Here is a 16,710-nt window from a genome sequence, read left to right on the forward strand (position 1 = left end):
TGAAAACATCACAGATATGTAACATAATAACCTTAAGCTGCCCTAAGCAAAGTCTGTCTTTACATTGGTCACCAGGGATGTCTAAATTAGCACACAGTGTAGTAAATTTCCCACTAGAAAAAAGCCAATCATATTAAAGTACATATGATGATATTGAAAAATCCATACTTGTTACAATCACCATAGAAATGGCATATAGGGAAAGATAATCAGTGTGTAGATGATCGTCAGATGACTTTCTTGCATGTGAGTGTTTCAGATCTCAAAATGATGAACTACCCAGATGAAGCAAATATGAGTACAGTGCCCTGTGTACATTTTTCTTTTAATTCTCAGTTTTTATTTTGCTTGATATTCAGTTAGATATAACAACAAAAACAAACTGTCTTGAAAAGCAAATAGAGTGTTTTATTTTTTGTCTCTCACTCTCTATGCATGGATAGTAATAGGCTATCTAAGTGCTGAAACCAATAACTTAATTCTTTCATTAATTATTCTGAACAGACTGGATTGTGGACAGAACTTGGAAAGATTGAAAACAATTTCCTAAAGCCACTTCATACAGGACTTAATATGTCAAAAGCACACTATGAAGCAGAAATTAAAAATAGCCAAGAAAATAACCAAGGTTGGTAATACGCAATTTTCTTTTTCAGTTAAGTCTAAAACTTACTCAAATTTTGGAACTTTTAACATTCAAGCTAAAGAAAACTTTATGTTCGGTTTATGCCAAGCAAGGATAAGCTGTGCCAAACAAAGGACAAGAGCTAAGTCATTTCACTTAAATTAAACTGATTCTTAGCACATCGCTAAGCCAGTTAACACTGAAATGAGGTTAGTAAAAGATTTACACCAAATTGAAGTGTAATCTGTTTCAGAGTTTTAAGTTCTGATCAACACTGCAGCTGTATGGGAGGTTAAGGCAGGAGGATCATAAGTTCAAGGCCAGCCTGGGCAACTTAGAACCTATCTTAAAATGTAAAGGGTTTGTGGGTATAGCACTTGTCTAGTATATGCACAGCCTTGGATTAAATCTCCAGTAGTGAAAAAAAGATTTTCTTTAACAAACATTTTCCTTTTGTGCTATTATACTTTCTTTAGTATTGCAAGATCCACTTGTCTTACCCCTGAATAAATCTGTGCAAATTACAAAAAAGAATCTTTTTAAGTAAATAAAAAATAAAAGTTTTGAAAAAAAAAATAAATAAAAAATAAAAAATTGTTATATATCAAAAAAAAAAAGAATCTTTTGATGGAGACTTCAAGTCAACAATTCTGCTATAATAATGTGATCTTTTCCATATATCTGTGGTGGTATTATTAAAAATCTTCTTTTTAAAAGGACTAAAAAGGTCGGCAAGATAGCTCAGTGGACTAAGCACCTGCTTAGGCAAGCGCAAGGACTGGGGTTCAATCCCCAGCACCACGTGCCGTGCTGGCCCCTTGGGTGCACTGAGCTGTGGACTGAGTTCGGGTGTGGTGGCACGTGCCTGTAATCCCAGTGCTGGGGAGGCTGCAAATAGGAGGATCACTACAAGTCCAAGCTGTGGAGTGAGACACTGTACTACATACATAAAACTTAAAAAAAAAGTTAAAAGGACTTTAATATCAAATAAAAAAAATGAAGTTTTATGCATCCTTTACATGCCAAAATAAGGCTTTTTATCTATGAAAGCATTAGTTCATCCTCAAGAATTCAGTATTTGCTTATATTTTGAATTATCCTGGACTGTTAAAAGAAATTTGATAATTCACACAAATAACAGAAACATTTAACAATGAAAGTAGTTTATAATGTATTATCAAAATGTATGTATTATTAAAATCTGGCAATTGTATTAATGGATGTTTGACGTGGTTTTTCTTCTCTTACAGCAGACCCCAAGTCTAAGAACCTTTGTTCTGTAACTGTAGGTAGAGAAGAGATTCCTAATATGCCTCCTGAAATGCAGCTTAAGGTGATCTGATATTTTCTTAAGCTGTATCTGGCTAGTCTTTTGGACTGTATGTTTTCAAGGCAGCATTAATAATGCTAATTTTTCTTGCATTGCAGGTCCTACATTCAGCTCTTTTCACATTTGATTTAATTGAAAGTGTTCTAGCCCGAGTAGAAGAACTCATTGAAATAAAAACAAAGTCTACCTCTGAATATAAAATGCTGGAATAAAATAGAAATTCTACTTTCTAAACAAAAATTAATAAAATCTTGTATTTTCCATTGTTTTATTTAGTACCTTTGTAAATATTTTTCTAGAAATAAAAGTACTGCTAGAAAAGCTAATGTACTCTTTCAGTAGTCAAATTGTAAAACAAAGTATAGATCATGAGTTATGGTTTTAAAAAGCTAAAAATACACTGGAATGTTTCATATAAACTAATAATTTCATAAACTGTAACTGAAATGCTTTATTCAATATAGTTGTAAGTTTATAAAAAGATGGACATACTTTTGCTTAAGTGCTGTGTAATGTTTTAGAAATCCTAGTGTCAGTTTAGATACCACACTACTACAAAAGTGATGTGTTTAAGTCAGTTAATTGGTTTTCTTAGCTTCTCTTTATGTGCTAATAAGAAACTTCTGTATTTGCTCATATTTGACCATAAAATTCAATTTGTATGAAGAAACAGTTTTATAATATATGTACTAATTACCGTGTGTGTGTGTGTGTGTGTGTGTGTGTGTGTGGCTGGCTCAGCCCATCCTCAGGGTGGAGCTAGCATGGCATGTGCCTGGGATTGAACCACAGTCCCTGCACTTGCCTAAGCTTGCCTAAGCAGGCACTTTAGACCATTGAGCTGTCTTGTCGGCTGTATTAATTACTTTTAAACTTTATAAACAGAATAATTATTCAGCAAAAATAAAATATCTTTTAATTGAATACATCTTTTATGTTAATATAAGCATCTTTAAATATACATTTAAATATTATAACAGTTCTGGTTATTTTTATGTTCTTCCCAAAGAATACTTATAACTGGTTCTCTAATTTGAGCTAATTGAATCACTGTTCAGTTTTATCTTATGAAGTGTTTTCCAAACAGGACTTTGCTCTATGATATAAGCTTTAGTTGTTACCATTCTATAGCAGATGCTATCCATGTATGGTTTGGAGGAAGTCTGGAAGAAAATATAAATATGCAACTTTATTACACAAACAAGATTTTTTTCAGAATCACATAAAAGGAAACTTTAAGTTTGTTTAGCAAATACCTCATGATCACTTTTATGCTACGAAGTATTCAGTGTGCCAGTTGTTAAAGTAATAAGTACCTGATCTCTATCTTCAAGGAGTTTCCAACATGCAAGTCAAAGGGAATAGTGCATTGATTACTTTAATGGGGATATGTTCCAAGTGTGAGAATAACTTCAGACCTAATGCTGCCCAGGGGAGTTGGGATATATCTAGCATATTTTACAGAGGAAGACAAGCATGAAAAAGATAGTGAGCTAATGGAAAACATTCCATTTAAAAATATGTTTGCACACTGACCATTAGGATTGTCATCTATTTCAAAATTGAAGGAAAAGATAACCTACTGGCCCAGCACAACATACATGTGGCCACACACTTTTGTGGCACAAAATGAATCATAAATGGGTAGTAGTTACTAAAAGTAAATTAGGTTGAGTTCAAGCTTGGGAAAGCATTGTATGTGTAAAAAAGCAATCTCTCAGATGAACAGAAGCAGAGTATTTGTCAGTCCTGCTCAAGAGGGTGTGCAATCTGAAAACAAACACTGGAAGACATACAATATCATATAACTTTTCCCCTAGGTGATTTACCTTAGCTATAGTGCACATAAGATTGATAGCATTTGCTGTGTTGTGTACTGGAAGTATCCGTAATTTACTTCCCAGGAATCTGAAAAAGTAAAATCCTAAGTCACCCAGAGTACATACCTTAACTGACATTTGTTCTATTAAATAGGTATAAAAAAGAAACAACTCTATTGTTTACTATGTGTTTATTCGTTCAGGCCCTGCCTTATGTCACAGAAGATTTGAGGTGGCTTTGTAGCCAGAACATACTTTTGGTCTTGAAGGAAAAGCCCATAAATCAGCATGAACTTTGGCCACCCTAAAACATAGAACAGCTGTTTGTCCTAAGTTTCATTAAATATGACACATTAACATAAAATTTATATTCTAACAAAACAAAACTCATCTGCCTGAATTAAGAACTGAAGTCAACACAACACTGTATAATAAAAATGTCTGCAGTTCTATTCTTCCATACCTTTGCTGAATCCTGAACATCAGTTTCCATTCTTCATGCCCATGAAGAGCAGCAAACAGAACCAAGAAACTATTTTGGTGAATGTTAAGAAACTTCTCAATTTTGGTTAGAAATACTTCTTCAGCTGATATCATGCATTCATTAGCATCCATCAATAAAAATGCTACTCCTAAAAAGGTTAATACATAAAGTCAGTTTTTCATACATAGCAAATTTTGTAAAAATAAATCAGTAAGTTCCCTGTCTCTGTAACATGGGGATAAGAATTGTTCTGCTAGTCAGAAGGTTAAATAATATATAAGGGCCCAGAATATATAGTAGGTCACCAGAAATGATTTAGTATCTCCTGCAAGACTCTCTGTTAATCCAGAAAGAATGAGTTAGGCTGGACCACTTGCATCCTGGAGGTCTATTTCAAAGAATTTTTGAAAGCATTTATCTCCCAAAACCTTAGCTATATAATATATAAGGGCCAGGGAGATGGCTCAGTGGAATAAGCACTTCCCTGGCAAGTGCAAGGACCTGAGTTCAATCCTCAGTTCCGGGGGGAAAAAAAAACCAGCAACAAAAAAATCTTAGCTATAGTAGGGGGGTCTCTGCACTCTCGCAATAAAATTCTTTACCTCTACAGCTTCCTTAAGTCACATATCACTGGGACAAAAATACCTGACATTCACAATTTAAAAGAATTGGTTCAGTTTTTAAAGGATTCAGTCCATAGCTTCCTGCTTCTAGGCAGGGCAGGGCAGGGCAGGGCAGATGGTTTGGGTGAAGGAAAGCTGCTCACCTCAGGCTGGTCAGAAAGCAGAGAAAAAGGAGCCAGGGAAGGAGAAATACCCTTCCAGGTAACTCCTTAGTGAACTGCCACTAATCAGGTTATACCTCCTAGATGAACTCAGCTACAGAACTCATTAGTGGATGAACCCACTGATGACTATCACAGCCCCGTAATCCAGCCACCTTCCACAAGCTCCACCTCTTAAGCACACAAGGCTTTGGGCAGGGACTCTAGATCTAAACCATAACAACCTTTTAATTGCTTCTATTATTTCTCAACTACAAGTAGAACTCCCCTTTGCCCATTGTCAGTTTTGTCTTACCCTAATATAATTCCTGTGCTTTGCTCATGATTAATAGTTTTAGGATTTCAGAAGAATTTATTTGCAAGATAGTTAAGTTAGTATCCATCCTAGTCAGCAAACTCACAAAATTATGAAAAACTATTTGATGTGATTTTGAGTTCTAGTTAATACTTTAATACTTTAATATTTTTAGTGTGAGGTACTGGAATAAACACGGGCCCTCCACCACTGACCAGTATTCCTACCCCTTTTTATTTATTTTTTTCTTTATTTAGGACAGGGTGTACAGGGTCTCACTGCGTAGATTGGACTTGTAGTGATCCTCCTGTTTACAGCCTCCCAAGTGCTGGGATTACAAGTGTATGCCACCATGCCCAGTCTCAATGACAGTCTCAGTGTGCCCCAGGGACGGGACCGGCATAGCATATTTATTTTTCTTGAGACAGGACCTCACTTGCCATCCTCCTGCTTTAGTCTTCAGGGCTAGGATTACAGGTATGCACAACAATACCCAGCTAATATCTGGTTGTCAGGACAGTGGCTTTTCTATTTTCATTTTAGTTCCAAAGCAAGCAGTTGTCCCCATCCTCTACTACTGGCTCAGCTTTAATAAATTTAACTTTAAAAAATACTATATATTCTTTAATTGGCAAAATGCACTGCTTTTGCAGCAACCACAAAGTTTAACACATTTACCTCTCCCAAAAGCATTTTAAGTCATAAAATGGTAACTGAATTGCAAAAATTATTAAAATTTGTAGTCATATCTTTATATAAAAATTTAAATGAAGGCAGTTAGCAAATATACTGTACCAGAAAGAGAAAATATAATGGATCCATTTTCTACTGAATCTGAATACCGAATCTTGTGGCTTTGATTTTCCAGAGCAGCTGCAATTTCATAATTCTTTAAAAGAATTTTAAGAAATACAAATATAAGTCATGCTTACAACAATCTTCATTTCAGCTAATCAAAAAATTAAGAGGATAAAATCAAATTAAAAAATAAAAATAAATACAGAAGGTTAAAGGAAAACTAACTAACTAACTAAATAAATAAATAAATAAAAAATAAAAGAGGCTTCATAGTGGACTGGCCAGATAGCTCAGTGGACTAAAGCACCTGCTTAGGCAAGAGTAGTGATCCTCCTGTTTACAACCTCCCAAGTGCTGGGATTACAGGTGTATGTAAAAAAAAAAAAAAAAAGAGGTATGCCACCTCTTTTAATTTTAAAAGAGGTATGCCACCTCTTTTAATTTTTTAAAAAGGTAGATAGACTCATCCCCATGTGCCATGCTGGCCCTGCCCCCGGGGCACACTGAGATGGAGATTGAGACTGGGTGAGGTGGCGTGCACCTGTAATCCCAGTGCGTGGGAAGCTGAAAACAGGAGAATCACTATGAGTCCGATCTATGTAGTGAGACCCTGTAGACATTGTTCTAAATGCATTTTTAAAAAATAGGCTTCATAGCTTATTTTATAACTATACCACTTAAAAGACTTGAACATCAAAAGAGAAAAATCTCTGTATGGAGAAAGTAATTTTAAGAAAAGCAAAAGAAATTTAGCCTACTAAAATACTAATTATAAATTTACAAGTGAGTTGGTACCCTATAACAACATTGTATGGAGGTAGAAATTAATGGTATTAAACAAGTAAACTAAGAACAAGAGCAAATGCAAACTTTTGCAAATAAACACCGTGGAACAGATTCTGACATGCACTAGTGGATGCAGTGTAAGATGAGTGTGTGGCGCTCCTCAGATGGTGGATATGATCACAGGGAGCCACACAATAAACGAGACAGCCACGTTTTCATTTGTTTATATTAGCTACTTTCTAGTTGAAAAACTATCTCAATTTTTTAATTAAAAAAACACCATCTCAAAATTCACCTTATTTCTTATTCTAGTCAAAAAATTAGATCATATTACCCAAAGCACAAGTCTAAGTGGTTAATCATATTTCCTAAATAGTCAAAACTCAAACATGTTAGCTTCAGGTATATTAAAAACCCTTAGGTAGGCTAATTTTATTTTCTTCCCGAACATGTGTAAGTTGAGCTCACAGAAGTTATACATAAAATAGATACTTTGCTCCTAAGAAGAGCATTTTATGCAACTTAGATCCTGACCTAGAGTTCAATAATGGCTCTTTGTCTATGATTTTAAAATTGTACGCTGTCTCCACCAACGGCAGATTTAGTAATTTAGGCCAACTCTCCTGTTTAAAGCAACTAGAAAAAAATTTTTAGATTTTTCTGATGGGATTAATGATATTAACAAATGTGATTTCAAAATATTGTTTCATGTAATGTGTCAAGTGGAATTTCTTCATTGCTCTGTGAACTAGTATTTCCAAATTATAAGTGAATGTATCATTGTATAATATCTTTATGGGTGGAAATTCCATTCAAAATGCAAGGTAGATAGACTCAGGTAGAAGTGTAGGAAAGCTTATTGAAATGATTTCTTATTCCATATTATAACTGATATCTTAAAAAAAAGCAACTGGAAAGACTGGATGATTTCTTAAAAACTAAAAGATCTATTTCAATGCATCGTAGAGCTAGCAGGATAGAAAAAAACGCATAACGCTAAAATCTATATAGAAATTCAAAGATCTGATCTCAGCATTTAGGCCATTTCTTCCCTGAGGGCATCTGCCAATTCCGGAAGAAGCAAAGAGGCTGAATAGAGTTTCTGACAAAAGTAGAGCAGCTCTCACAGGAAATGTAGTCCAGCTTCAAGCCCTTTCAATCCCTGAAATTAAGGTGATAGTAAATTACTAGTACTCTAAGCATCTAGTAGAAGGACTCCCTAGAGCAAACTTCCTGAATCAGGTCTTCATAATCAGGTCTGTTGAATTACAGAACAAAGAAAAGGATTTAAGTGACTATTTTCTCAATTCTATACTGCCATTCTACATATACATGAAGTAAGTTAATTTATCATATATAATAAAACAATTTAGGGCTTGGCTGCCATAGTTAGCAAATAACACAGAATGTACATTTGAAGTACAAATAAAAATGTATTTTTTAAGTTTAAGTACATATCGTTCAGTGTTTGGGATATACTTAATATCTGAAGTTCAAATTCTATGTTTGACCTGGCAAACAGAGAATTAGGGATTTAATTCTCTTACAGAATTAAAGCTTCTCTAGAGGAAAATAACTTCTGGCCTAAGGTTATTTCTATAATTTTTAAAAGTTCCAATGAAATTTTTAAAAGCATAAAAGGATAAGATTTCATGAAAAATAAAACAAAATAATCAGGAATCATACATAATAGAAACAGATCCAAGGGCCAGGTAGACAGCTCAGTGGCGTTAAGTGCCTGCCTGGCAAGCACAAGGACCTGGGTGTGATCCCCAGTACAACATGATGGTGTGGTGGCACAGGCCTGTAATCTCAGCACTGGAGAGGCTGAAACAGGAGGATCACTATGAGTCCAAGCTGCATGGCGAGACCCTGTACCAAATTAGAAAGAAATCTGAGGAGGGGAGGGGAGGGAAGAGCAGGGAAGAAAGGAAGGAAAAACAGGACATCACCGACATCTCATGAAAATGTAAAGGATAATAAAGTAAAACAATGAACAACTCTATTCCGGGCTTGATAACCTATGTCAAATGTACAAATTCCTTGAAAGACATAGTGTGTAAAAACTAACACACCAAGACATAGACAATCTGAACACCCCTGTACCTACTAAGGAAACTGAATCAGTAATAGCTTTCCAAAACAGCCAGGGGAGATGGCTCAGTGGAATAAGCGCTTCCCTGGCAAGCACAAGGGTCTGAGTTCAATCCCCGGTTCCGCAAAAAAAAAAATTTACATGCCCAGGGACAGTGGGAAACCTGAGTGACCAGATTGGAATCAGGGAGAGGTGACCATATCAAAACAGTCAGTACCATGTCTAGGTAAGTTTACTGGTGAATGTGTGGATTTTTTTCTTTGAGAATCTCAAAATTGCACAGTCTGGCCTTAAACTCACAACCCTCCTTGCCTCAGCCTCTCAGAAAGCTGAGATTACATGCAGCATAACTGAGATCCCAAGTTATTTTTTTTTTGCAAACATTTGAGGAAGAAATTTTAGCAACTCTCACCAATTTCTTTCAAAGGACAGAAGTAGGGAGGATACTTCCTAACTCATTCTGTGAAAGCAGCAATCATAGTCACTTTCCTTACTGCTGGGATAAAATCTAGCAACTATAATATAAAAGGAAGGGGCTTTATTTTGACTTATACTTGGTAGAGATTGCAGTCCATCATAGGCTGGCTCCAAGAAAAGACAGGATAGTAGAGGAGCATGGCCAGGGAAAGCTGCTCCACCACCTGGTAACAGGGAAGCAGAGAGATGGGAAGATTGGGGGGGTCAGATAAACCCTTGCAGGCCACTCCCTCAGCGACCTTTCTCTTCAAACCAGACTGCACTTCCTAATAGCAAGTCAGATACCCTGTGTCCCCATAACAGCCACCTTGCAAAAACCTATGAGTACAAGGAGGTCTTTGCAAACTCTAAGGTGAAAAACTGAAGACTTTGAAATCACCTCGAAGATATCCTTCCTGTTGTTCCCAGTATATCCTTTTTAATGCTCTTTTCAGCAACCAAGTTGTCCTCTACTTCAACTTTGTAGGAGCAACATTGTAGGAAGCTCCTTTCTGGTGAAAACCAAAACTTTTGAAATCCCATAACTGTGTCATTCACTCTTGAATCTCTATGGCAAGATAGCTTTACACAGGATTACACAGGCCACAGCCTGAAATGCTGGGCTGCTTTGAAATTTTCTCTGCCAGATTAGGCTGCTACCCTTAACACTCAAATATAAGCCTTACTTTTCTACGTAAATTTGTACTTTAGCATCATAGTAGCCAGCTCTATATTCCCTAAGGGATCCAGGAAGCACTCTATGTGTTTACCCATGAGTATACACATGTGCAAAAGTGGTGATATGGGATCTGGAACCACTCTTATGGAACAGTTTTTGCACATGCTTACCCAAGCATAACAGAGGATCTCACAAATCCACATCACTGCAGGATTTGTTTAAAAATTTTTAAGAAACAAAACAACAACAACAAAAAAAAAATCCCAATGGTTTAGAGGTTTCTTTACATTTTCCTGGTAGAAGCCAATTTAGTACAATGATTCATGAAACACCAGATCTGCAAGTTTTGGAGGTCAAAAGTGAATCAGATTACTTATGCATGGATGATGAGGGCAATCCATTACAGTAAGACACATGCTGTCATAACAGAAGACCAGCATGAGTGGGTGGCATTGTCGATGTCTTTAACGCTGCTCATACAAGCCAAAGTTCCAGTGACAGTGAAATGGATCAAGAATCAACTGATGCAAAGGGAATGTAGACCTCCTCGATTGAGATGACAAAGGAAACAGCAATGTGAATACATATTTGGCAAGTCGAAATGTTGCAAGAGTCACACAACCAAACAGAATGACCTGATGTCAGATCTAGGTATGAAAATATAGAGAGGGTCTTGGCAGGGGTGAAACACTGCTCAGAATGCCAGCATTGCCATTCAGTATAGGAAACAGTAACAGACAAAATGCTGCAACATGCTGTGAAACACACACACACACACACACACACACACACACACACACAAAGGCTAAAATGCAAGTACAACGTTCTGTATGCACCCATAGTCATATTAAAAAGTGTATTTATTATGACTCCTCACTAGCTGAACTGAAAGCATGCATGTCTGCTGAACTTAGCAGGGATCTCTCATGGTAACTGCAGGAATATAGAAGACTTACAGAAAAGCAACAGGTCAAAAGATGGAATGAAAGTGTATGTCCTTTTAGATGCAAAGATAATGCTTTCAATTTAAACACTAATCTTAGAACTCAGCCATCAGGTCCTTAATCATAGTAATAAACTGAGTGACACTGTGAACAGACTTGTTGCTCCCATCTGTGAAACTAATCAGAACGTGAAAATTCAACAACTGGCTTACTGGCTTCCAATTGATGTTCCATTTGCTAACAGAGCACAGTTTGAACAGGTCAGAAGTGTAGGCAAAAACAAAGCAGAAATTCCACATGAAATGTTGCAGTTTCAAAACAGAATTGTATGGTTCAATCCCTGGACTTCACAAAGATTTACATTGACCTCGTCATATATGGGAAAGAAGAGCAAACTGGTACTGCTGGTGTCAACATTTCACCATGATGGAAATATTAATAGGAAAACCTTGACAAACTTGAAACCTGAGATGGAAACTTTCTAAAACAAAACCAAAGGCAGAGTAGATGTTGTTGAAGACTTATGCAGCAAGTGCCGTGTCACTGGAAACACAAAATATTGACCAATGATTGTGTTTTACTTGATCTTAAACATGTATAGAAATAGTTTGATAGTTTACAAAAAAATTAAGTACAAAATACCACAAAACTGGGATTGAAATTTGTAAGAGATAATTTATAAGAGACAAGAAACAAAATGTTTCTTTTCAGGAAACTATGCAAAAATTCTATGGAGCACATTAGTGAGCTGACAGTGAAACAGGAAGGCACAGAAAACCAAAGTCAACTGTACCCTACAAGAAATGACAGGAAAACAAAACACACTTGCTACTTAGTGTAAGCAATATTTACATAGAGACCATGCAGTTGTCATGGGTGAAAACTGCCTTAGGTATGACAGTTGAAATAAAGCTTATTTCTGTGGTAGACTCTTGTGTTTGTACTGTAGTGCACAAAAATTTTTATTTTTGATGTTATCTTTTAGGTTTGCAAGCAAGTTAACAGCTGATGTGGCAATGTTGATGTCTATTCTAAACACTAATTATATATTTGATACTGTATTTTATTGACATCTTATTTCCCTGATAGTAGGAAGCTCCTGACAAAATAACAAAGAGTTGACCATATTACACCATTGAAAAGAAAAGCTAAGCACACATGCTGCCAGTGTAAGCAAGACATGTGCATGGAACACACAGATGTCATGTGTGAAGACTGCCCTGGGTATGATAGCTGCAACGTAGCAATATATTTTTGTGGTAGAGTTCTTTCGGCATTTTCATTGTAGTTCACATATAGTAATTTATTTCTGATGTTATCTTTTAAGTTTTATAAGCAAATATACAGCTATGAAAATGTTGGTGCCTATTCTAAACACAATATGTTAATTTAATAATTTCTCTTTTATGTTCCTGTTAACTATACACTGTATAATCACCTCCTGACAAAACAGGAGAACACTGAGATGTCAAGCATGGCTTACAAAAAGGCAAGGAGGGCAGGCTAGATAGCTCAGCGGACTAAAGTGCCTGCTTAGGCAGAGTGCAGGGGCCAGGGTTCGATCCCCTGCATGCCGTACTGGCCCCACCCCCCCAGGACACACTGAGATGGTGAATGAGACTGGGCGTGGTGGTGTGCGCCTGCAGTTCCAGTGCTTGGGAGTCTGAAAACAGGAGAAACCCTAGGCGTCTGATCTGTATAGTGAGACCCTGTAGACTCTATACTAAATACATAAAAATAAATAATAAGGCAAGAAAAAAAGACATACTGTCTGTGTAAGCAACACGTGTATGGAATGTGGTGCTGTCATGTATGAATACTGCCTTACATTTGACAATTGAAGTAAAGACTTTTTTGGTAGAGTGCTATTGGTATTTTCATTGTAGTTCATATGGAATTTCTAATTTTCATTTTCAGACTTTATACACCAAAATCCAGTCAGTGTTAAAATTATGATGCTTTTTATTTATTTATTTATTTTTATACTGGGAATCAAACTCAGGACCTTATGCTTGCAGGCAAGCGCTTAAACTGCTGAGCTATATCCCTGGCCCACTATCATGCTTTTTTATAAACAATACCTTTTTTCCATGCACAGAAATCTACATTTATTCAAACAAAGTCATATCATCTCCTAGAACACATCAGAGTAATTCTTCAACCCCCAAATTCTGGCCTGAACTTTCCGGTCTCCATTTCCTACAGAAGCTTTGTCCTAGTCTCTCCTGTCCTGCAAGAGCTCTCCTTAAATGTCTCCTTGTACACGCAGCCCACTCATGGCATGGACAGTATTTCACCCTATGGGCTCTTCATCCACATCCCGACTTCCTACAGGAGGGGCTCCCCACATCTCCAAAGTGATTTCTCTCAGTGTTGTCTTCACCATCATCATCGATCTCCATGCACACACAGGTAGGTGGTCATTCCTGCAGGAACCACTATGGGATCTATTCTCTGCTAGCAAGTTCTTCTGTCTTTAGTGCAGTGAGTGCTAGCTGAATCCTCGACTTGTGGTCTTCTTCGGTCATCTGGCCAAATATGTGGCAGTGTTCAATTGGGCCACATCCTCACAGCTGCTTGCTGCAGTGGCCGTTTGTCTCCATGAACAGATGCCGGAAACATTTTTGTGACCTGAGTGATGATTTCTTTCTGTCCATGTGAATTGCTGAAATAGTGTAACACCTATGCTTCCATCCCCAGTGGAGGAACACAGACTGGTGAGTCGCCCCAAAAAGCTACTGTCCTTTGAAATCCTTCACCCATGAATCCCATGGCTTCATCCATAGGAGTCACAACAGTCAGTATTTCGGAAGTCTAAGGCAGCCAAAAGGCCTTGAATGCAAGCTCCTGCATCTTCTGGCTTAAATGGACGCCCATCTAGAGACACAGCAAATGATACTGCTTAAGGAAACCATCCAGCCAGTGCTGGGATGCCTTCAATTCATCAGGGGATATTTCTAACTGTGGAGCCACAGCCAGGGTAAAGGCCTGAATATCAGCTCTGTGCACAACCAGAGCCTTGGCACCCTAGTCAGCGATCCATTCTCAGATGATGTCTTCTAGATCCGGGAACGAGGCCTGCCAACCTGAACCACACTTGAGCTTCTTCATGCTGCCCTCGTCCACCTGCTGACTAAGGGGCTCGTACTCTGAGCGCCACTTCTGGACCATGCGGAGATCCAACTGCTTGCTTCTCTTTGCAGAAAGCTGTAAGATTCTTGCCCCTTGAGTCCTCCGCAATGCCCTTCTTGTACTCGACGGAATAGCTTTTTCTTTTTGCACTCATCTGTAGCTTTCACGGCCGTGGGTCTGGTTGTCATGCCTGGTTTTGGAGGATTCTGAACAACTCTGGGCACCTCCACCACCACTTCCTGCGCATCTTACGAAGCATAGTTGTTGGAGGCGACTGTGACTGCGGTCGCCGTTGCCACAGCTGCTGGTGCTGGGGCCGGAGCGGGCTGGCTGGAGATGGCTGCTTTGGTGTTGGGTTCAGGGTCAGTGTCTGGCTCAGGGTCCCAGCACGGCGTGTGGCCGCGGGGACTCGGCAGAGAGAGCTGCAGGATGGGCCTACTGCTGGGTACCGCCCGAGACTTTTTCCCCATCGTGAGCCTGAGCATGAGCTGGGAGCAATGACCGACAATACTTATTAAAAACTCAACGATCTCCTGGCTTTCAGTGCTGGCCCCACCCCCACCATGCGCTGGGTGGGCAACTAAGCCAGGCTGTGGTGATGCGTTCCTCGAATCTTAGCTCTTGGGAGGCTGTAAACAAATGGATCACTACGAGTCTGGTCTAGTAGCGAGACCCTGAACACTCTGTAGACCCTTCCCTAAAATACTCAATAAATAAAAACTCAGTATTTTATTTTTGTGATATTTTTCCTGTTAGGTACTCATTGTTTAATACAATAAAATTAAAATGAATAATTTGTCAATAGAAATACTCTAAAGAATAAACAAGAGAGTGACAGACTCATGTTTATGTACTATGATGACAAAATTAAGTCTTATGCTTCAAGGGCTACTGTCAGTCTTTAGCCAAGTTTTAGGATATGAACAAAATGCAGAAAAATTTTTTGCCAGAGAATAACACACACAGTGTCAAATCCCACTGCCAATGTAATTTTTGTTTCCAACTCAATCCTCTTAAGCCTAGTCTGAAACCTCTACCTTTTTATCAGCATTTTGGTCTTCTGAGTTCTGCCTAGAATTTCCTACCAAACTCAGCATCTCCAAACCTTTCCAAACTCCTCCCTTCAAAGCCTCCAAAGGATTCTGAATCACATGGTCAGATAATATCACAGTAATCCACTACTTCTCTGGTACTAAAATCTGTCTTCCTTTCCTCATTGCAGGAACAAAATAATAGACACACACAAGAAAAGATGGAGAGGTGGGCTGGCCAAACAGATCAGCAGATTAAGAGTGCCTGCAAGCAGGCACGGGGCCAGTTTGATCCCCAGGCCTGCCGTGCTGGCCTCGCCCCCCCATGGTGCACTGAGGCAGCAATTGAGACTGGGCGCATGTGCCTGTAATCCCAGCTCTTGGGAAGTTGTAAACAGGTGGATTAATACGAGTCCCATGTAGTAGTGAGACCCTGAACACCCTATAGACCCTTCCCTAAAAAATACCCAAAAAAGAAAAAAAAAAAAAAAAAAAAAAGATGGAGAGGTGTATTTTGCTCAGGTGTGTGGAGGTTACAGTACACAGTAGCTTCCAAGCAGGACAGCATGGTAAAGGAGAGCTGTTTAATGAACAGTAGACAGGAAACTGACAGGGGAGGAGCTAGGGAGGGAATTAAATCCTTCCAGACCACACACTCCACTCAAGGGCCTGCCTCTTTCTACCAGGCCCCACCTTCTAGCAGCAAGTCAGCTCTACTCTCCCCATAATACAGTCAAACTCCCAAAGCCCCACATATGAACACAGAAAACTCTTGGTAGACATCTATACATACACATAGTACTGGCATTACCTCAATACCCAAACCAAAGACATTATGAGAAACTATAGACCATGATCAGATGCAAAAATCTTCAAAGAAATAATCCAAAGAAAGCAAGTCCAACTAAACAATGTATACATATTTATTTATCACAACTGATTTTTGTTCTAGGTTAAAAATGTTGGTTCAATATTTGAAAAGCAATTAATGTAATCCATCATATTGAGATAAAGAAGAAAAATAACATGGTCACATCCAATCATGTGGTAAAAATCTGATACTCATACACAATAAAAACTCTGTTGGTGATGACCCGGGCGGCAGGATCCTGAACAGACCCAGAGCGCAGGCCTGGCAAGTGAGTGAGACAACCAGGGCCCTCCAGATCCTGAAAAGACCCAGAGTGCAGGCCCGGCAAGTGAGTGAGACGACCGGGCCCGCGGGATCCTGAAGAGAACCAGAGCACAGGCCCGGAGAGTTATGAGACGACCCGGGCTGGTGGATCCTCATTAGACCCAGGCTGCAGGCCCAGCAGGGAACCCTTCAGGAGAATTGCCGGCAAAGAGGCTAAAGGGAAGACCCACCCAGCTGATTCAGGAGCAGAACATCTTCCCAGAGAGACACAAAGGGTTCAACTCTAATGCCTGCAGCAGAAAGAAGTGGAGCACAG

General features: G+C 38.6%; 2 protein-coding genes across 3 annotated transcripts in view; one reads left to right on the plus strand and one right to left on the minus strand.

Moving 5' to 3' along the window:
* Positions 1 to 2,879, plus strand: part of Glmn (glomulin, FKBP associated protein) — a 48,074-nt gene extending 45,195 nt beyond the window's left edge. For both annotated transcript variants that reach the window (XM_004635756.2, XM_023720338.1), the window contains exons 17-19: positions 505 to 628; positions 1,876 to 1,958; positions 2,054 to 2,879. In XM_004635756.2, the coding sequence (XP_004635813.1) occupies positions 505 to 628; positions 1,876 to 1,958; positions 2,054 to 2,167 (321 nt within the window). In that variant the 3' untranslated portion in view covers positions 2,168 to 2,879. The remainder of the gene's footprint in view (positions 1 to 504; positions 629 to 1,875; positions 1,959 to 2,053) is intronic.
* Positions 2,880 to 2,944: 65 nt separating this feature from the next.
* Positions 2,945 to 16,710, minus strand: part of CUNH1orf146 (chromosome unknown C1orf146 homolog) — a 35,757-nt gene continuing 21,991 nt past the window's right edge. Inside the window, exons 2-5 of the mRNA XM_004635732.2 lie at positions 6,134 to 6,227; positions 4,239 to 4,407; positions 3,785 to 3,863; positions 2,945 to 3,118 (exon numbers count right to left, since the gene is read on the minus strand). Of these exons, the coding sequence (XP_004635789.1) occupies positions 2,984 to 3,118; positions 3,785 to 3,863; positions 4,239 to 4,407; positions 6,134 to 6,227 (477 nt within the window). The 3' untranslated portion in view covers positions 2,945 to 2,983. The remainder of the gene's footprint in view (positions 3,119 to 3,784; positions 3,864 to 4,238; positions 4,408 to 6,133; positions 6,228 to 16,710) is intronic.

Source organism: Octodon degus, unplaced genomic scaffold (assembly GCF_000260255.1).
Source record: "Octodon degus isolate 3935 unplaced genomic scaffold, OctDeg1.0 scaffold00074, whole genome shotgun sequence".
NCBI lineage: Eukaryota > Metazoa > Chordata > Mammalia > Rodentia > Octodontidae > Octodon > Octodon degus.